Raw genomic sequence first — 20,477 nt, 5'->3', positions numbered from 1 at the left:
GGGAAATGTTTTTAGACATTTTTTCAATGATATCAGCCTTGAGTTAATAACCAATAATAGTTTCTAAGTAATTCCATTGCATTTTCATTTTGGGTAGCAGGCAATTGCTATTTAGTATTTGCTTTTAATCTTTATGCAATCTCAGGGAACTCTAAAGGTATGAGCTGCTGGTACCAACTGAGGTTTCAGAGCTTTGAAATACAGCTCTTCCAGGGAATTAGAGGGTTCCCTTGTGCTTGCTTTTTATGAAGCTCTTACTCTGTTTGAGCTTAAAACAGAAGAAAAGCCCACCCTAGATGATCCCTGTGTTGGGAATCTGCTCTTTTTTCTTGGACCACATAGATGTTTTCAACTAGAAAACACATGGAAAACTTCCAGACCAAGACTGTCTGCTACCTGGTATGTATAGAGGTCAAAAGAATAAATTATGGTACAGTGTTTCTATCAATTTCTACGTATTTATTTGTCAACGAACATTTCAAGTAACAACAGTACTTTCACTGAAAAGTTTTAATCCAAATTGTTATCTGTGAATAAAATTATTTTGACAACCAAGCAGGAAAAAAATGTAAAACTCATTGGGTGCCTAGGCTGAGCCAAAAATCTGAAGAAAAAAAAATACAGTGTGAATATGATGAACCTCAAAAATCCCCAAATATTTACCTCGGACAGCATAGCCGTCTTTCACTGATGCCGGAAAAGGGGGTAGGTTGTCTTTTGCATATACATCTTGAGCAAGGACTCGCCCCATTCCGTCTGAAAAAAGAGAAAATAAGAAAAATACAGATTTTGAGAGCAATGGGTTAAACAGGCAGTGATGTGGGTAAGTGCCTGTCTGAAAGGCTTATATATGGGCTCAGTCAGACCTCCTGATTTCTATCCCAAGGAGCTGGAGACAGAAGGAAGAGATGAATCCCTGTGTCTGAAATGAAAGATTAGATTCAGTCAATTAATAGTTATGCTTGCAAAGATTATTTGAATATGAGCAGCTATACAATCATCAAAGATGTTTAATTTGTTGTGTCATTAATCCTTTAACAACCCAAGATGACTTTCTTTAAAAAGCCAATTCTTGAACATTTTCATATTTGTTGATCCAGTAATTTCACTTCTAGAAATCTAAGAAAACAGATAAATCTTTATGCACATGTTTATTTTAGTTGTTTACATTATTGAGAAAAGTAAAGAAATAAAAAGATAAATAATATAGAAATTTAGGTAGACAATTATCTATCCTTATGATAAAGTATTATACAGGTTAAAGTAATGTTTATGAAGAATATTCATTGACCAGGAAAATTCTTATGACACATGTTTAAAAAACATACAGAACTGCACATGTAGTGTATAATCTTTACTATGTTAAGATAGACGTGTACATGTCAATAGAGAAAGATGAGAAGGGCATACATGAAAATATAAAGCACTTGCTATTTTAGCATATTAGAATTATGTATGATTTTTATTCCCTTTGTTATACTTTTCCGAAAATTTCCAAGCTTTTTATAATGATCAAATGTCATTTTTATGTTAAGAAAGTTTTTTTTCTTAAGAAAAGTAAAGGAATTTTAGCCTTTGATTTTGGCTTTATTAACCTAAAAAAATTAGTGATTACAAATAAACAGAGGGCCAGTAGCCTGTCTTGTGAAATGACTATTCAAACTACTCTGGATAATAATCATTTTCAGCTACAGCTTAGGAATTTGAACTAGTGCTAACAAGAATAAATGTTTCAAGAGTCATTACCAATTTCTTAAATATTCTAGTCAGAATCTGTCTTTATTATTACTATTATTTCAAAGGGGCAAAATAATAATAAATAGGAGGTGGAGAAGGAGGAAGGGGAGAAGGAAGAAAATCAAACTTGTCTCCAAAGACTATAAGAAAATACAGGAGTTGATTTATTTTTTTTATTTTTTTATTTTTTAAAGATTGTATTTATTTGACAGAGATAGAGACAGCCAGCGAGAGAGGGAACACAAGCAGGGGGAGTGGGAGAGGAAGAAGCAGGCTCATAGCGGAGGAGCCTGATGGGGCTCGATCCCACAATGCCGGGATCACGCCCTGAGCCGAAGGCAGACGCTTAACCGCTGTGCCACCCAGGTGCCCCAGGAGTTGATTTACATGAGATGTTTGTATAACTTAGAATTGTCATTGTTTCCAGAGCTAGATGCATGTCTTTTTATGTTTGTTTGTTTTTTGTTTTTGGCTTTGTCCTTGCCACCTAAGGTCCCTGATTTCCAGATCCCAGGACCTAGAAGTACAGAGAGATTTTTAATTTTGTATTCTGATCCACAGTGACAATGAAACTCTTCTTTTTAGGGAGGTGATAGCTGAGTTGGAAGGGAGAACTCCTTAGCAGATTCTAGCTTCAGATATTCCTAGAAGGTTGTAGTTATTCTGGAGCTATCCTGGAGCTATGGACCTTAGTAAGACCAGGCAAGTGGTGAAACGAGTATCTAGTTTGGATTCCTTATACAATATTAACTGCCAAGTGAACCTGAAGCTAAAAGGCGGTCCCTGATGGTGAGCCCCATGGCATTTGCCCAGGATCACAATAAACGGCCTGGGGAGGCTCCTTGCCTGGAACTAATCTGCCCTGGGGTGGTTCATGAAAATGTAAACTCTACCCTAGCTCAGATCCTAAGAGAATGACTTTGCTGGGATTTTGAATAGCTCATTAATAGTAATAGTTTATAAGATGGCACATGGAAATTAAGAGGTACAAAATAACTGGTTTTCCTGGGTCTTCAGTTTATAGATGGCATATCATGAGACTTTTCAGCATCCATAATCATGAGAACCAATTCCTCACAATAAATCTCATCATATATATTTAATCATATATATCTGTATCTATATATATCCTACTGCTTCTGTTTCTTTGGAGAACCCTAACTAACCCAAATGGAACAGAATAGAGAGTTCAGAAATAAACTTTTGTGTACATGGTCAAATGATCTTCAATAAGGGTCAAATGATCTTCAATGGGGAAAGGACAGTCTTTTCAACAAATGTTGTTGGTATTGGGAAAATTGGATATCCACATGCAAAAGAATGAAGTTGGACCCTTACCTTATGCTATATATAAAAATTAACTCAAAATGGATTAAAGAACTAAATATAAAACCTAAAACTGTAACATTCTTAGAAGATACAGGAAAACTTTATGACATTGGATTCAGCAATTATTTTTTTTTGTAACGGTGATGAATAGATAAAATGTTTTCTTTATTTTTTCGAATATTTTCTGATTTTATAATGAAACATTTCTCCCAACGATGTAAGTGGGCCTCAGTTTTTTTAAAGTGTTTATTTCAATTAGTTAACATACAGTGTAATATTAGTTTCAGGTGTACAATAATACTTCCATACATCATACTTCCATACATCACTGATGCTTATTGCAACGAGTGCACTTCTTAATCCCCTTCACCTATTTAACCCATCTCCCTACCCACCTCCCTTCTGGTAGCCATCTAGTTTGTTCTCTATAGTTAAGAGTCTGCTTCCTGGTTTTGGTAATGATTTCTTGAGTATAACACTGAAGGCACAGGCAACTAAAGCAAACATAGACAAATGAGGCTACATCAAACTTAAAAACTTTTGTGCATCACTACTGGGTATTTACCCCCAAAATACAAAAACACTAATTCAAAGGGATACATGCATCCCTATGTCTATCACAGCATTATTTACAATAGCCAAATTATACAAGCAGCTCGTGTCTACTGACAGATGAATGGATAAAGAAGATGTGGTGTATATATACAGCCATAAAAAAGAATGAAATCTTGCCATTTTCAACAACATGAATGGAGCTAGAGAGTTTAATGCTAAGTGAAATAACACAGTCAGAAAAAGACAAATACCATATGATTTCACTCATATGTGGAATTTAAGAAACAAAACAAATGAAGAGAGACACATACCAAGAAACAATTAAAAATGGACAAAAAATTTGAACAGATGTTTCCCCAAAAATGATATACAAATAGTCAACAACATACGAGAAGATGCTCAACATCATTAATCATTAGAGAAATGCAAATCAAAACCAGAACGAGATATCACTTCACAACCATTAGGATGGCTACTATAAAGAAACAAACAAACAGAAAATAACAAGTGTTGGGGAAAATGTGCAGAAATTGGAACACTTATTCACTTTTGTATAAGGATTGTAAAAATAGTGTAGGATTGTAAAAAATAGTGCAACCACTACGGAAAATCATAAGAAGGTTCCTCAAAAAATTAAAAATAGAAATACCATATGGTCTATCAATTTTACTTCTGGCTTTGTATTCAAAAGAATTGAAAGCAGCATCTCAAAGAGGTATTTTCACACACATGTCCATAGTAGCACTATTCATAATAGTCAAGAGGTGGAAGTCACCCAAATGTTCATCAACGGATGTATGGATAAACAAAATGTGATGTATATATTTATATACTGTCACATGATACAACATGGATGGACCTTGAAGACATTATGCTAAGCAAAATAAACTAGCCACAAAAAGACATATACTGCATAATTCCACTTATATGAGGTATCTAAAGTAGTCAAATTCTTGGCAACAGAAAGTAGAATGTTGGTTACAAGGGGCTGGGATGAGGAGGAAAAGGGAAGTTGTTTAATGGGTGTAGAGTTTCACGTAACCAGTATGAAAAAGTTATGGAGATATGTTTCACAGCAGTGTGAAAGTACTTAATGCCACAGAATTACACAATTAATAATGGTTTAGGTGGTATATTTTGCGTTAATGTGGTTTTTTCTGCAATAAAAAAAGGAATGAGGTACTGTTACATGCTACAACATGTATCTTGATGGATCTTGAAAATATTATGCTAAGTAGAAGAACCCAGTCACAAAAGACCACATATATGATCCCATTATATGACATGTTCAGAATAGGTAAATCTATAGTAGAAAGTACATTGGTAGTTACTTAGGGCTGGATGGGGATGTTTGGAGGGTATAGGAGAAGATGACAGCTAGCGAGGATCGGTTTCTTTTGAGGTGATGAAAATGTTCTAAAATTGACTGTGGTGATGGTTGTATATATCTGTGAATACACTAAAAAACCTTGAACTATATACTTTAAGTGGATGAATTATATAGCATATGAATTATATCTCAATAAAGGGCAAAGATAATAGATTAAAAAATAATATTTATCTCATTTCAACATATAACTATATCTAGAAGAACCAAGAAAAGTCATTTTTTGTAGCACACATATACCATCTGGTCTTTATAGACCTTCAAATATGGAAAGAAAAATAAAACATTTCATCTGAAAAGAAAGAACTGCTTCACATTTAATTAAGGTTATTAATATAAAGGTAATAATATATATAATTAGCCAGGTTTTTATTTTGGACTCATGCTAAATACAGGCACATAGTACATAGTAGCGCTGCAAATCACATGGGACATTCTTGCACGCACTTACCTACGTGTTAAACCATCCCGTCTCTTTGCCCACAGATGGAGCCCAAGTATTGGTGTTGAATAAACTTTGGTCCTGTGATTTTAGAAGGAGCCTCAGCATTCAAACTTGAACGGAACCAGGCAGCTGTAACTTCTCATCTAGATATTATAACTGTTTTAAGTTTATAATTTGGTAAAGAAAGCTGAAGTTGTGGGAGCTAAAGGTCTTACTAAAAGGTACAATTTCAGGAGAACAAGAGCAAAATTCCTTTTTCCTAGTCTCTCCAATCCAATGAGAGCCCCATTTATAATAAGCAAAAGATAGTTTCCCCCATATAATTAACATGCTTTCTTAGGAATATTTGGTGGTAGGAGTTTACAGCTCTTCACAGTCTCCAGTGACCATTTCAGTTGTAGAAAGTTAGGTGGTGTACCAAGAAGCTATGGTTCTGCCTTTAGAATTTGAGGAGGTCATGTCCATTTTGTTCTCCTTTCCCACACACGGTATTCTCTACATTCTGTGTAATAAAGGATGTATTAAATTTGATGAAGATAACAATAAATGCATATTTCTAGATTCTGCGGGGATCAAAAATCTTAAACGTAGGGCTGTGTATCACTGGGGTCTCTTGTCCATATATACAATTAAGTGATCTCAAGAGGTTGATAAGAAGAAAGTAATGGAAAGGACTGGTTGATGATTTACACTGTTTTGTGTAGTATGCTCACTTATGCTGCAAGAAGACAGGGGCAGAGCGCTTCGTTAAAAGGTGAAAGGCTTTTCATGTTATCAGCAAGATATTCACATACAAGTCAGCTTCCCACATGATGATAGTCATTAAATTCTCTACTCTTTGGAGTGCTAGCGTTTTTATACTGGGATGACTGGCCTAAAAAGTATCTTCAGAAAGAGTCTTTATAGATCCAAATGGTTGACAATGGACATATATAGAAGGAAATCAAAACAGAGAGCTACTTATTAAGTTGAGTACGATTTGTAAGCATTGAATCCAAATGTAGTCACTAAATGGTAAAAGTAAAATATTTAATTTGTTTGGTTGGGCATTAATTCTGGCCCAGATAATACTTCATTCTTGTGTCTAAAGTAGGATATTAGGATACCCAAGTGGCTTTTAGATATAAGAGGGAAAAGTCACTTATTAAAATGATTTCACAGTTGTAAAGTTCCCTGTGTTGTTAGTTCTAAGGCAGTTTTGGGAGAAGTCAAGGGGAAACTCTGAGTTCAGTGATCCAAGAAATTGATTCCTTGTCCTCACTTTGAGTAACCAAGATACTATCAGCTTTATGAATCAGGAGTGTAGGAAGAATGTGGTAGATAACAGAAAGCTGAAAAGAAAAGATACTATCTAAGGCTTCCTCATATAAAACATAAGTCAGTTTGCTGTTGATTACAAATTCCTCAAATTTTATTTAAGTTCACTGTGACAGCATTGATACTGTAACATTTAAAAACTATCATCTCTTCCAATCTTTTGGAAGACAACTTTTGGCTGAACAGCTATCCAGCGTATTCACCAAAACAGTTGAGAAGGCAGGCTTGATACATATACTTATTCAGGCCAAATAACTATTGGTAGGAACAATATTAGCTAGGGCCAGGGATTAAGAGGAAAGATAAATGAAACATATGCAAATTTGGGTTGTTACCGCATTAAAACAAACAAAAAAACCCTTAAAATGAAGTATTTCATACTTACAGAAAACTTCATGATTATTTAACAGACACTAAATATTTAACATGGGGGATGCCCTCAAGTCTATCCCAATACAACTTATTCTCCACATCTTCACTGTTTACTTGAAAGACCAGACACATTATAGTTCTCATTTATGCATTACAGTCCTCATTTATGTGAAAGTTTCAGATGTATAAACTGAAAAAGAGTGAATGATTGAGAGGTGAATATCCCTTTGATGAAAACAAGTACATTAATTATGCTCTAGTTACTCCAGAAGTTGTGGCGGAATAGTATAATAAAAACCCCTATGCTTTAAAAAAAATTTTTTTTTAAGATTTTTTTTTAAAACTTATTTGTCAGAAAGAGAGAGAGGACAAGCAGGGGGAGCAGCAGGCAGAACAGGCAGAGGGAGAAGCAGGCTCCCAGCTGAACAAGGAGCCTAATGTGGGACTCAATCCTAGGACCTGAGCTGAAGGCAGCTGCTTGACTGACTGAGCCACCCAGGCATCTCATCCCTATGCTTTTAAAATATATAGCTTGTTTAAAGTGACATTATGTTGTGTATTCGTATTTTTCCATCTAGGGATGCTCATTATCTCCAGAGTAAGGGAAGGCATTACATTATGGTTCTTACGTCATAAAATAAAAATAAGCTTTGTCCAAAGTTCTAGAATTTGGAATAAACAGAAGTGTTATGATTACCAGAAACGACTGTCATGATTTAGCAACACAAAAAGATGCAGTGCAATTGGTAATAAACTAATTCTTAAGTTGTGTTGTGGTTTCATGATGTCTATTTTATTACTGACTACCATAACCCCCATCTGTGTTACACATACTCATTTCTATATATAATATATTAAGCTTTAAAAATAATAACTGTGTAACTGTAAGAAAGTATTTACCTTGACTAAAATGAAAAGTTTTTTAGGGGAAGTATTTTTAAAAAATATCTAAAATATTCTTAAGGTCATAGAAAATATTTCAATTGAGATTAAGTGCTCACGTTTTTTCGTACCTAATGGTGGAAACCTTGCCACACCTAGGTCAAATAAATAGGGTGTCACTGATAAATGGGTAACATTTAAGTCCAAGGGGTCCAAATAAACAAACAAAATGTTCTTTCTATAGGTTGAATAATTTAAACTTCTCTTTATTGGTGATTTCTTAATCACTGTCCTATAAATTGTCAAAAGCTCCACAGGAAAAAAAAAAGTTTTTAAAATATAATTTGCATAATTTTGAACTACATATCCTAGTATCCTAAAAATAATTCCTAACTTTTTCAACATTGGTTCTATATTAGGCTATTACAATGGTTATTAAAAGAAAGGGAAAAGGTAATATGCAAGAAGTATTTTATAAAAAGAAAAAAATACATGATAAAATCAAGCTCCTCCTTAATGCCAATCACCCAGTGACCTTGTCCTCCCACCCCCCTCAATTTGTTATATACAACTAATGAATCACTGAACACTCCATCAAAAACTAATGATATGTTGGCTAATTGAACTTGATAAAAAAAAAATAAAATCAAGCTCCTACATGTAATGTAAGAAGAAATAAATAACAAAAGTACCAACTATGATATTGACTTGAAAAATTACTGGTGGCTTATTTCCATATTGCTAAAATCAAAGTAAGGAAATTAGTAAGGCATTATAGTTTCAAGGCTACACAATAGTATCACTGAATCACTCAATGTTGTTTCCAAATGATAAACAAAATGTTAATAGATTCTTTTTTTTCTTTAGTAAGTTAACCAAGAATATCAGGATTCTGTAGAAAAGGAGTTTCTAGAAATAGAAATATGACTTTTAACCATTTAAATAAATTATATTTTCACTATTCCATTCTTATACACATTCGGATTTATTACAAAAAGCATTGTTGATTACAAGAGAATCCTTATGTCTCTGACTTTCTTCCTCGGCTTTTGTCTCACAATTAATGAAAGACTATTTGGTTTTCCCTGGGGCATAGCCCATGCTGCTTGGGGTAAACTAACAACAGCATGCCAGGAGAAAAAGTCTTTATTTGACAAAACAGACAAAAAGATAACTACTGCACACGGGATGCTCTAATGCAGAAGTTAATCAATTCAAACTTAAGAAAAAAAACTACAGTCAAGTTTTTATTCCGACAATTCTCTTGCTGGTAATGGCAAATCTTTTCCCGCCACTTAAGTTTTAAGTTTGTCTCTTTCCACTGGTATATTTACATGAATTTTCATAATTCTACTAATATAACATTAATTAAGAATAGACAGAAATGAGTTATCACTTCTAAATACCTGACAGCTTTCTTCCAGATTTTGATCACTGTAGGAATCAAATATTTTGATGTTTCTTTCTTAAATTTTGTTTTTGTTCCATTTTGTTCCAAATGTTTATGGAAACACTTTTCCATTACCTATATTCTGAATCCTAACTTAATGATATTAATATAGGCTACGGCACTTCAAAATAGATACTGAAAAAAAAAGATTGCTAAATAAATTACGCAAATAAAGCACGTATATTTAACATGTAAAAAAGATAATGAGGTATCCAAAAAGAATGGAAAACTAAGAATCATATTTAAAGACTATATCCTGTTTTAACCTTAGATATATTCAATAAAAACTGTACAAATTAATTTAAAAATCATATTAAAATTTCTTCTAAGGTTTTTTCATTAAATATGAGTAATTTTTGGGGCGCCTGGGTGGCTCAGTTGGTTGAGTGTCTGCTTTGGGCTCAGGTCATGATCCCAGGGTCCTGGAATCAAGCCCCACATCAGGCTTTCTGCTCAGAGGCAAGTCTGCTTCTCCCTCTCCCTCTGTAATGTCTCTCTCTAAATAAATAAATAAATAAATAAATAAATAAATAAATAAAAATCTTTTTTAAAAAATGAGTTATTTTATATCAAAACTGCTTAAAGTGAGATATATTTATAATACACGTCATTTAAGGAAAGAGGATATATGGAAATATATGATGGTATGCCAGAAGGAAGTATGAAATAGGAAGATCAGTCTATCTGATTGCAACATAGGGATAACTAGGCCAATGTTATAAGTCTGATTCCTATGTGAGTTAATTTTACTTAATTATATAATTATAAAAATAACTCTCCCACACAAAGAGGCTTTGTAAGTATTGTAATAATGGCACATATGTGGTATATCCACAATACTGGGGAGGGGGGTAAACACCTAGAGCACATATACAGAGAATAAACTGGCAATATAATCATAATCTTTGGATAAGAAAAACAGCATAATTCTTTAGACATTGTGATTACACACACACATATACACATGTACATGCACATAAAAACATCACAAATATACAGATAGGGATGGTTATATTTGAGGAATGCAGGGAGAAATATGAAGGGAATGATGTAATCAAAAGCATAAGCAGGATTTAATGAGATGTACACATTTTAGAGGTGTAATGAAGTTTATGGCCTAAACAGATGAGACTATCTGAAGGGAATTATGAATGAATTCAAATGGCCACACTGACAGAAAAACGTACAGCAAATGCCAGCACAGGCTAATTCCCAGGAGATATCTGCAGGTAAACAGGATCACCCTAGGTGAAGACCTTACTGGACTGGAGGTAGAAACTGGAGGCAGTAATTTGGATAATAAAAATATATGCTTTCACTTGAAATATTGAATAACTATCTCAATTCTCTGCTTTAATTTTGTAAAGCTCACCAGAGATAAGCAGAAGAAGAGTGAAAACTGTTGTTTAGGTAAATTTTCTAATGAGATAGGGAGCACAGGACTGAATGACCTGGGTGGGTGGAATGTAAATCTGATTACAACAAAATGCACAGGGATCCAGAGATTGTTAACACGGATCAACAAATGCACCTGAGCCAAGGAATTCTAGCTTTGACTTTGTAATTTATAAGTGCTTATCCTAAGGCCACAATCTTAGAATCCCAACATGGAGAAGGAAGGGAAGGAAATCAGTTACTAAATTCCAAATACGACAGCTTCGTAAAAACTAGATGATTTATATGTACTATTTCTCTTAATAGTACTTCATAATGACCTTACTGGGTAGATAATATTTCTACTTTTAATGTATGAGGGAAATGATACTCAAAAAGGTTATGTAGCTTGCCTAAGGTCTCTTCGCTACTTAAAAAGTAAAGCAAGGCTAAGACTACGTCTGATGGCAAAGCTCCTTCCAGTATACCTTACCTCCTTTTCCCTTATTTTCTGACAGCCTCTGTCAGAAACTGTCAGGAGGAGTTAATGAATTCCTAGCATGACTTGTGAACCACTTTGGTGAGAATCTCCTATGGCTTGGAATCTGGAGCTTCTACATTTCTTCTAGAGGGCAGTGAATTTCTGCTTTCGATTACTGCCTGAAAATAGGCAATTATCTATTAAGTTAGACACAGGGAGAAGTCCTTCTTCTATGGTCAGTAATTTAAAACAGATACTTTACTGTCTCAAACGAGTTCTAATAGGAAAGCTTAAAGGTTCCTTGACCAGAATTATGTTAAGTCCTTTGTGGAAAAACAATGAACCCAAGTCAGAGATGCCGAAATCTTTGGTCATATAATCTTAAATGAGAAAGCCTAGTGCTTGTAATCTAAAATAATGCTGCTAAGAAAGCAGAATTCTTTCTTTTGAAAGCTCAAGTTTTTCCAGTGTTAACTGAAAGAGATTGGGAATTACAGGAATGGTGCCAGAATATTTTAATCTGCCTTACAGTAAGTAAGGTGCTATACCAAATGTGAAACTGTAATTTATTCATGTCATGCATTTTACAAGCAAAGAGGATGAATCATACATGGTACTCTAACAAATATTATCATCTATTGCTACTCCAGGTATGCCTCTCGCAAGAAACCAAAGGAAGGTTATTTATAATCAGTGGAGCACTGGCTCCTTAAAAGTCTTGCTTGCAGGTAGGAGCTGAAAATAGTACATATGCTACAGAATAGACCAGACAACAGAAAATTCATCTGCAGCCCAAACAGATTAAAACAAACAAACAATACACATACATGCACATCTAGGCACTTGTTTTAGAAGAATAATTTTCATGCTGATTTGAGATGTAGTGTACTATCGTGGAATGAACAGAAGACTAGGGGTCAAGAATCCTAGGTTATCCTAGGTTTCAATCATAACAATGTGTCCAACTTTAAGAACATTACTACGGGGCGCCTGTGTGGCTCAGTTGTTAAGTGTCTGCCTTTGGCTCAGGGCGTGATCCTGGCGCTCTGGGATCGAGCCCCACATCAGGCTCCACTGCTAGAAGCCTGCTTCTTCCTCTCCCACTCCCCCTGCTTGTGTTCCCTCTCTCGCTGGCTGTCTCTATCTCTGTCAAATAAATAAATAAAATGTTTTTTTAAAAAAAAGAACATTATTACACTTCTTTGGTTTTCAATTCCCTCATCTTTAAAGTAAGAGAGACTACTTGATCTCCAAATTACCTTCTTTCTGTAATATTCTAAGTATTTCATGTATTATACTCTAAAATTCCTTCATAGAGTTACCCCATGTCTCTGACCTTGACAGCAATCACTTCCAGCATTTCTGTACATGTTTATCCTTGGTTTTCTGGAATTATTGTTGATTCTTCTCAGACATAACAATTTTTTTTAGAGATGTTACAGTTTCAAGCTGTTTCATAAATTCAGTGGTTCTGGACGTTTCTTAGGAAACATGGATTCTCCTTTATGGGTTTCTCTAATTGCAGGTGTCAGAGAATTTGCACAGGCAAAACATTTTGGATTTCAGAGAACTGTGAAGGCCTTTCAGTCTCCCCTTCCACATTCTCCATACTTTTTCTACTCAGTGACTGAAGGATGAAATTCAATATTTAGAGGTGCCTCTAGCAGAAATAAAAATGAACTATGAAGGTTCTGGGTAGAAGATCAGATCAGCCACAACACTCCCTTAAGCCAAAGCCTAATCCAGAGCAAGGCCCTAATTCTCTTCAATTCTGTGAAGGCTGAGAAAGAAGGAAAGTCTGAAGCTAGCAGAGGCTGGGTCATGAGGTTTAAGGAAAGAAGCCATCTCCGTAACATCGAAGTGCAAGGTGAAGCAGCAAGTGCTGATGGAGAAGCTGCAGCAAGTTATCCAGAAGATCCAGCTAAGATAATTAAGTAAGGTGGTTGCACCAAGCAAGAGGTTTTCAATAAACTAAACAGCCTTCTATTGGAAGGAGATGCCATCTGGAACTTTCATAGTTAGAGAGGAGAAGTCAATGCCTGGCTTCAAAGCTTCAAAGGACAGCCTGACTCTCTTGTTAGAGGCTAACACAGCTAGTGACTTTCAGTGGAAGCCAGACCTCATTGACCATTCTAAAAATCCTAGGTCCCTTAAGAATTATGCTAAATTTACTCTTCCTGTGCTCTAAAAATGGAACAACAAGGCCTGGATGACAGCACATTGGTTTATTACATGGAATAACATGAATATTTTAAGCCCATTGTTATGAGCTACTGCTCAAAAAAAAAAAAAAAGATTCCTTTCAAATATTACTGCTCACTGACAATGCACCTGGTCACCCAAGAACTCTGATGGAGATGTACAGTGAGATTAATGCTGTTTTAGTGCCTATTAGCATATCCATTCTGCAGCCCATGGATCAAGGAGTTATTTTGACTTTTTTTTTTTTTTTAAAGATTTTATTTATTTATTCGACAGAGATAGAGACAGCCAGCGAGAGAGGGAACACAAGCAGGGGGAGTGGGAGAGGAAGAAGCAGGCTCATAGCACAGGAGCCTGATGTGGGGCTCGATCCCGTAACGCCGGGATCACGCCCTGAGCCGAAGGCAGACGCTTAACCGCTGTGCCACCCAGGCGCCCCTGACTTTTTTTTTTTTTCTTATGATTTTTTTATTATGTTAGTCACCATACAGTACATCCCCGGATTCCGATGTAAAGTTCGATGCTTCATTAGTTGCGTGTAACACCCAGTGCACCATGCAAAATGTGCCCTCCTTACTACCCATCACCAGTCTATCCCATTCCCCCACCCCCTCCCCTCTGAAGTCCTCAGTTTGTTTCTCATAGTCCATAGTCTCTCATGTTTCATTCCCCCTTCTGATTACCCCCCTTTTCTTTATCCCTTTCTTCCCCTACCGATCCTCCTAGTTCTTATGTTCCATAGATGAGAGAAATCATATGATAATTGTCTTTCTCTGCTTGACTTATTTCACTTAGCATTATCTCCTCCAGTGCCGTCCATGTTGCAGCAAATGTTGAGAATTCGTTCTTTCTGATAGCTGAGTAATATTCCATTGTATATATGGACCACAGCTTCTTAATCCAGTCATCTGTTCAAGGGCATCTCGGCTCCTTCCATGATTTAGCTATTGTGGACAATGCTGCTATGAACATTGGGGTGCATATGGCCCTTCTCTTCACTATGTCTGTATCTTTGGGGTAAACACCCAGTAGCGCAATGGCTGGGTCATAGGGTAGCTCAATTTTTAACTTTTTAAGGGCCCTCCACACTGTTTTCCAGAGTGGCTGTACCAACTTGCATTCCCACCGACAATGTAGGAGGGATCCCCTTTCTCCACATCCTCTCCAGCAATTGTTGTTTCTTGCCTTGTCTATTTTTGCCATAAGTCTTATTATTTAAGAAATACATTTCATAAGGCCATAGCTGCCATAGACAGAGATTCCTCTAACGGATCTGAGCAAAGCAAAGTACACTGAATACCTGTTGGAAAGGATTCACTATCTCAAAGCCACTAAGAACATTTGTGATTCATGGGAAGAGGTCAAAATATTAACATTAACTGGAGTTTGGAAGAAGTTAATTCCAACCCTCTTGGATGACTTTGAGGGGTTTGAGACTTGAGTGGAGGACATAACTGCAGATGTGGTGGAGATAGCAAGAGAATTAGAATTAGAATTAGAACTTGAAGATATGACTAAATTGCTGCAATCTCATATAAAACTTTACCTTATGAGGAACTGCTGCTTACGGATGAGTAAAGAAAATGCTTTCCTGAGATGGAATCTACTCCTGGTAAAGAAGCCAAGAAGTTTATTAGAATGACAACAAAGGCTTAGAATATTACATAAACTTTCTTGATAAAGCAGTGCAGGCTATGAGAAGATTGATTTCAGTTTTGAAAGAAGTTCTGCTGTAGGTAAACCGCTATCAAACATCACCACATGCTACAGAGAAATTGTTTGTGAAAGGAAGAGTCTGTTGATGCAGCAAACTTGAATGTCTTATTTTAAGAAATTGCCACAGCCACCCTAACCTTCAGCATCCACCACCCTGATCAGTAGGCAGCCATCAACACTGAGGCAAGACCCTCTGCCAGCAAAAAGATTGTGACTCGCTGAAAGCTCAAATGATGATTAGCATTTTTCAGCAGTAAAGTATTTTTAAAAAAATTTATTTAAATTCTAGTTAGTTAACATATAGTGTAATAGTAGCTTCAGGAGAGCAGTAAAGTATTTTTTTTAAAGATTTTATTTATTTATTTGAGAGAGAGAGAGTGCATGAGAGAGAGCACAAGTCAGGGAGGGGCAGAGGGAGAAGGATACTCCTTACTGAGCAGGGAGTACGTTGTGGGGCTCTATCCCAGGACCCTTGGTTCCCCTGACACCCAACCGACTGAGCCACCCAGGTGCCCCAGTAAAGTATTTTAAAATTATGGTATGTACTTTCTTTTTTAGACATAATATTATTGCACATTTAACAGAGTTTGTATAGCATAAACACAATTTTTATATGCAGTAGAAAACTGAAAATTCATTTGACTTGCTTTATTGCAATATTCACTTTGTATTGTGGTGGTCTGGAACACGTGCAGTATCTCTTAGGTATGTTGTACTTTGGGATCAAATTGGAGAATGGATTGGAAGGATGCTAACTGGGGGAGGTGAATCTATTATAATTATCTGGGAAGTTAATAATAAAGATCTGAACTAAATCAATAGCAGTGGGGATAGAGAACAAGGGATGGATTCCAGAGGATGCAGAAGAAACATGCAGAGGTTAAGAAAATAAGTTTAGTATTGGTCATGTTAAATTTACTAGCAGCAGGTATACATTTGGTGTATGAGTCTGGAATTCATATACAACTAGAAATCACATAATATTTGAAACACATGACATTAACTGAAGTAAATGTGTAAGATCTGAAAAGGGCCAAAGATGAAAACTTTAAAGAAAGTTTACATTCAAGGAAGTAAAAAACGAAAGCAAGCCTACAAGAGCCAGTAAAGGAGACAAGGAGACAAGTACCACATTATCTACCTGTCTCTCTCCTGTACTAGACTGAATTCCATGGGACAAGAGTTTAATTTTATTCATCTTTTATATCCAGGACCCAACATAGTACCTGACATTTAGTAGATGTTTAGTAAATATTTGTTGAACAAACTGAATATGTTTCTATATATGGTGGTGTTTGTTAAATACCTAGCTAAAGAGCTTGGGAGGTTTAATTATAATACCCTTTTGCATTAAAAATTGAGTTTCATCCAACTCAAAGGTTGAATGCAAACCTCTCTATTATTTCTCATCATCACAGGTGGAAACACTTGACAAGGAGTTAACCATCCATGAAGAGTCTGCTTCCTTATGAGTGACAACTGATTCTATGAATAAATGAAGGGGAAATAAGCTCATGAAGGGAAAAGAGAATCCATCTGACAGCATTTTTTTTCCTAAAAGAAAATAAAAATGGCCATTTTCAATTTTGTTTTTTCCTTAAAAGAACTGGAATTTCTATTTAAATGTGATGGTGGCATACACAGTGAGATCATCCAAGACACTGATACTAAGGGAAACTACCCTGAAATTATCACAAGCCAGGAATAGCTAACTTATTTTTATAATAAGTAAAGTATGACTTAAACTTTTTTCCAACTTAAGTTTATATTCATATTTTCTGAAAATGTCTTGATGTTGATATAAAAATATCTGAATATTTTGCTTTTATAATATAAAGAAACCTATTTCATTATAATTGCTTTCTGAAATCACATAGTTAATTGCTGACTAATTCCCCACTCCAGTCAATTTTTAAATCTTTATTTCCTTTAATGAGGAGTAAAACAAAAATGAAAAAAAAGGTTTCAGCCTAATGATATACACATACCCAGAAGAATGTAAGTCAAAGATGTATAACTATATAAAAACAACTTTTGTCTAAGTAGGGTCGGAGACCAAAGAGCTAGAATTGGGCATTTAATATTTCACTAGTTTTTTACTTCTTTTTTTAAAAAATATTATTTATTTACCTTATCTCTACACCTCACTTGGTGCTCAAACTCATAATCCTGAGATCAAGAGTCACATGCTCCCGACAGAGTCAGCCAGGTGCCCCATAGGCCCTTTAACATAACTTGTTATGTTATCTACCATTATTTTTTGTATTTTAATACCGAAAGAAGAGCACTATCATGTTGTAAAAAAGAATGTAAGTCTTGAGCTTTAATCCTATTCCTTTTCTGCTGATCTGAGTCTGAGTTTCCTTGCAGAAAAATTATGGTGTTTGTATAGATGCTCTCTAATGTTCATTAAAGTTTGAATATTTTATGATCCATGAATGAAGTCTTTTATTTGTAAAATCAATCCTTTTGTGTTTATCTGCATAACAAAAACAATTAAGAAACTATATTCAAATTGCACTAAAACGTCTATGCTGAATTTTTACAAAAGAAAATGGTTGATTGAAAACTGAAAACACTGGAGAACACTACCTTTCCATTGTCTTTCCACAGGCTGGTCTCTGTACTATTAACCTAAGAGCTTACATTCTTCTCATTGAAAACAAGAGATGGATGAAGCAGAAAAACTGAGGTCAGACTGGTTGTTCAGTGATCAATGGATAAATTAATATGGTTTTTACATTTTACATTTAAAAAGATGTTTTCCACAAAGGAAAACATGGTTACAAGACACATTTATTATCTCCCATTTCTGACAAAAAGGATATCAGGCAGACACAGAGTTAACTATTTTCCTCACTTGGTGCTGATAATCCTTTCTTTCTTTTTTCTTTAAGATTTACCTTATTTATTTTAAGTCTTTTTTTAAAAAAACATTTATTTATTTGAGAAAGAGAGAGTAGGGTATGGGCGGAGGGAGAAAGAATCCTCAAGCAGACTCCCCACTGATCATGGAGCCTGATGTGTGGCTTGATCCCAGGACCCTGAGATCATGACCTGAGCAGAAATCAGGAGTTGGACACTTAACTGACTGAGTCACCCAGATACCCCTATTTTATTTATTTGAGAGGAGAGAGAGAGAGAGTGAGAGCGCATGAGCAGGAGGGGGAAAGGGGGAGAGAATCTTACAAATTCCATGCTGAGCATGGAAGCTGAGGTAGGGCTTGATCTCATGACCCTGAGATCATGACCTGAGCTGAAACCAAGGGTTGAACACCCAGCCAATTGTGCCACCCAGGAGCCCCTGATAATCCTTTCTTCAGTTTAGAGTATTGGTATGTGACGTACAGGGTAAACACAGCTGATTATTTTCCTTCTTTTTTTTTTTATGAAAAGGAATCTTTATAGGTGCTTTACTCTCTATACCATTAATATTGATCTTAGAGTTGAGTAGAAATAAGAAGCAAAAAAGCAAAAAGAATGATGACACTAATTGTGATAATGGTTAATAATCTCTCTCCTTCAGGAAAACCATGTATTTATATTATATAAATCCTACTTGGAAAAAAATGAAAAGAAAAGGCAATGGGCAAATATAACAGTACCTCGGTAATTGATGATTTCTGTCCCAAGCACCGGAGTCATCTCCAGGACTGTGATGAAGGCTTTGTCCATAGACGTTAGAGGAAAAGGAGACATGCGGTGTCTTCTAGCCACCTTGGTGATATCAACAGCACTGTGACCTAAACAGGAATATAATTAACTAAGACTATGATGCTGAAACAGTGATTACAAAGTGGGAATGTTTTATAAATATCATCAATTCTCATTTTCATATGTCTGTAAATGAACATTACAAGGTAAGAAATTTTCTCCTGATTCCAAAATATAGCCTACTTTCATAGAACATTAAATCAAGTCAGCACTGTTACATTATGTGTCAAAACTTGGTGAAATTTAATGATGTTATAGGATAATCCTTTTGAATGCTTACTGTGCATTGTGGCACTGTTCTAATTGATCTTCACAACAACCTCATGGGGAGGCATTATTATTATCCTTATTTACAGATGAGGAAAGAGAGGTTTATATATCTTGGCTTAAATCACAGAACTAGTAACAGCAGAGACAGGACTCAAACTGGGGTAGTCTGGCTTCGGAGTTTATCTCCTTAACCACATACTAAACATTGAACACTTAATGAGCTAGTTAGTAAAATGAAATACTCAAACCTGAATTTATTTAGGATTTCATAGGAAATTTTCTTTTTTCAGAAAAGTTACAGGAAAAGATTATTTAGCTACCCAATCCTTATTCACTCTCTTTCACGGCATTAGTTATTACCCATACATTAAAACTTCTAATTTATATCTCCAATCCCAAACTCTACCTTCAACTCTAGATTTATATGTCATGCTAAACAGCTGGTGGATAAGAATGTGAATCTCCAAACTTATAAATCATCCAACATGCACTTGGATGTGTAACAGGCAATTGAAAATAACACGTTCAAAATCAAACTCTTGATTCCCTTACCCTTCTATCTTGCCCTTATGATGTTTTATTCTCTTGCAATTTCCATCTCAGAAAAGAGTAACTTGATTCTTCCAGTTATTAATCCAAAATCTTGGAAACATCCTCGATTCTTCTCTTTTTGTCAGAACCATATCTAAACTACCTCTGAAATATCTCTAGAATCCGACCATTACTTACCATTGCCACAATTACTACAATACTTGGATCCATCATTTATTTCCTGGGAAACTGAATAGCCTCCTAATGGATCTCCCTACCACTGTCCTTTTTCCACTATAATTTATTCTCCACACAGTAGTTACAGTGATCCTTTTAAATTTTAAATTAGATTGTGCTAATCTCTGCTCATAACTCTCCAATGACTTTCCATCTCACTCAGAATAAAATATTTGCTATGGCCTACGAAGTCTAACATATTATGGCCCCCGCTATTCTCATCTCCTATCACTTCCCCTCTTGATCACTGTGCTCTAACCATACTGGTTCCTTGCTTGTCGTTGAGCATGCAAAATACATCTCCTCCTCAGGGTCTTTGTACTTGGCATTTTGTCCACTTTGACATCCTTCCCCAGATATTATGGTTCCACCCATCCCTCGTTTCTTTCAAGTCATTGCCTCTCATCAGAGAGGCCTTTGTTAAACCTCCTATCTAGAATATTACCCACCATCATTTTCTACTCTTTTTATCCTTTCT

At 35.5% G+C, this 20,477-nt stretch overlaps 1 protein-coding gene across 14 annotated transcripts in view; it reads right to left on the bottom strand.

Annotated features, from left to right (window-relative positions):
• Window positions 1–20,477, bottom strand: part of GPHN (gephyrin) — a 609,565-nt gene that overhangs the window by 96,416 nt on the left and 492,672 nt on the right. For all 14 annotated transcript variants that reach the window (XR_004620093.1, XM_034642048.1, XM_034642043.1 and 11 more), the window contains 2 exons: window positions 18,853–18,990; window positions 664–756 (listed from right to left, as the gene is read on the bottom strand). Coding sequence is in view for 13 of the 14 variants with exons in the window: in XM_034642048.1 (XP_034497939.1) it covers window positions 664–756; window positions 18,853–18,990 (231 nt within the window). In the remaining variant the exon portion in view is untranslated. The remainder of the gene's footprint in view (window positions 1–663; window positions 757–18,852; window positions 18,991–20,477) is intronic.

The sequence above is a fragment of the Ailuropoda melanoleuca genome, chromosome 14 (genome assembly GCF_002007445.2).
Source record: "Ailuropoda melanoleuca isolate Jingjing chromosome 14, ASM200744v2, whole genome shotgun sequence".
In the NCBI taxonomy this organism is placed as follows: domain Eukaryota; kingdom Metazoa; phylum Chordata; class Mammalia; order Carnivora; family Ursidae; genus Ailuropoda; species Ailuropoda melanoleuca.
This window is presented reverse-complemented; position numbering and strand designations above follow the sequence as displayed.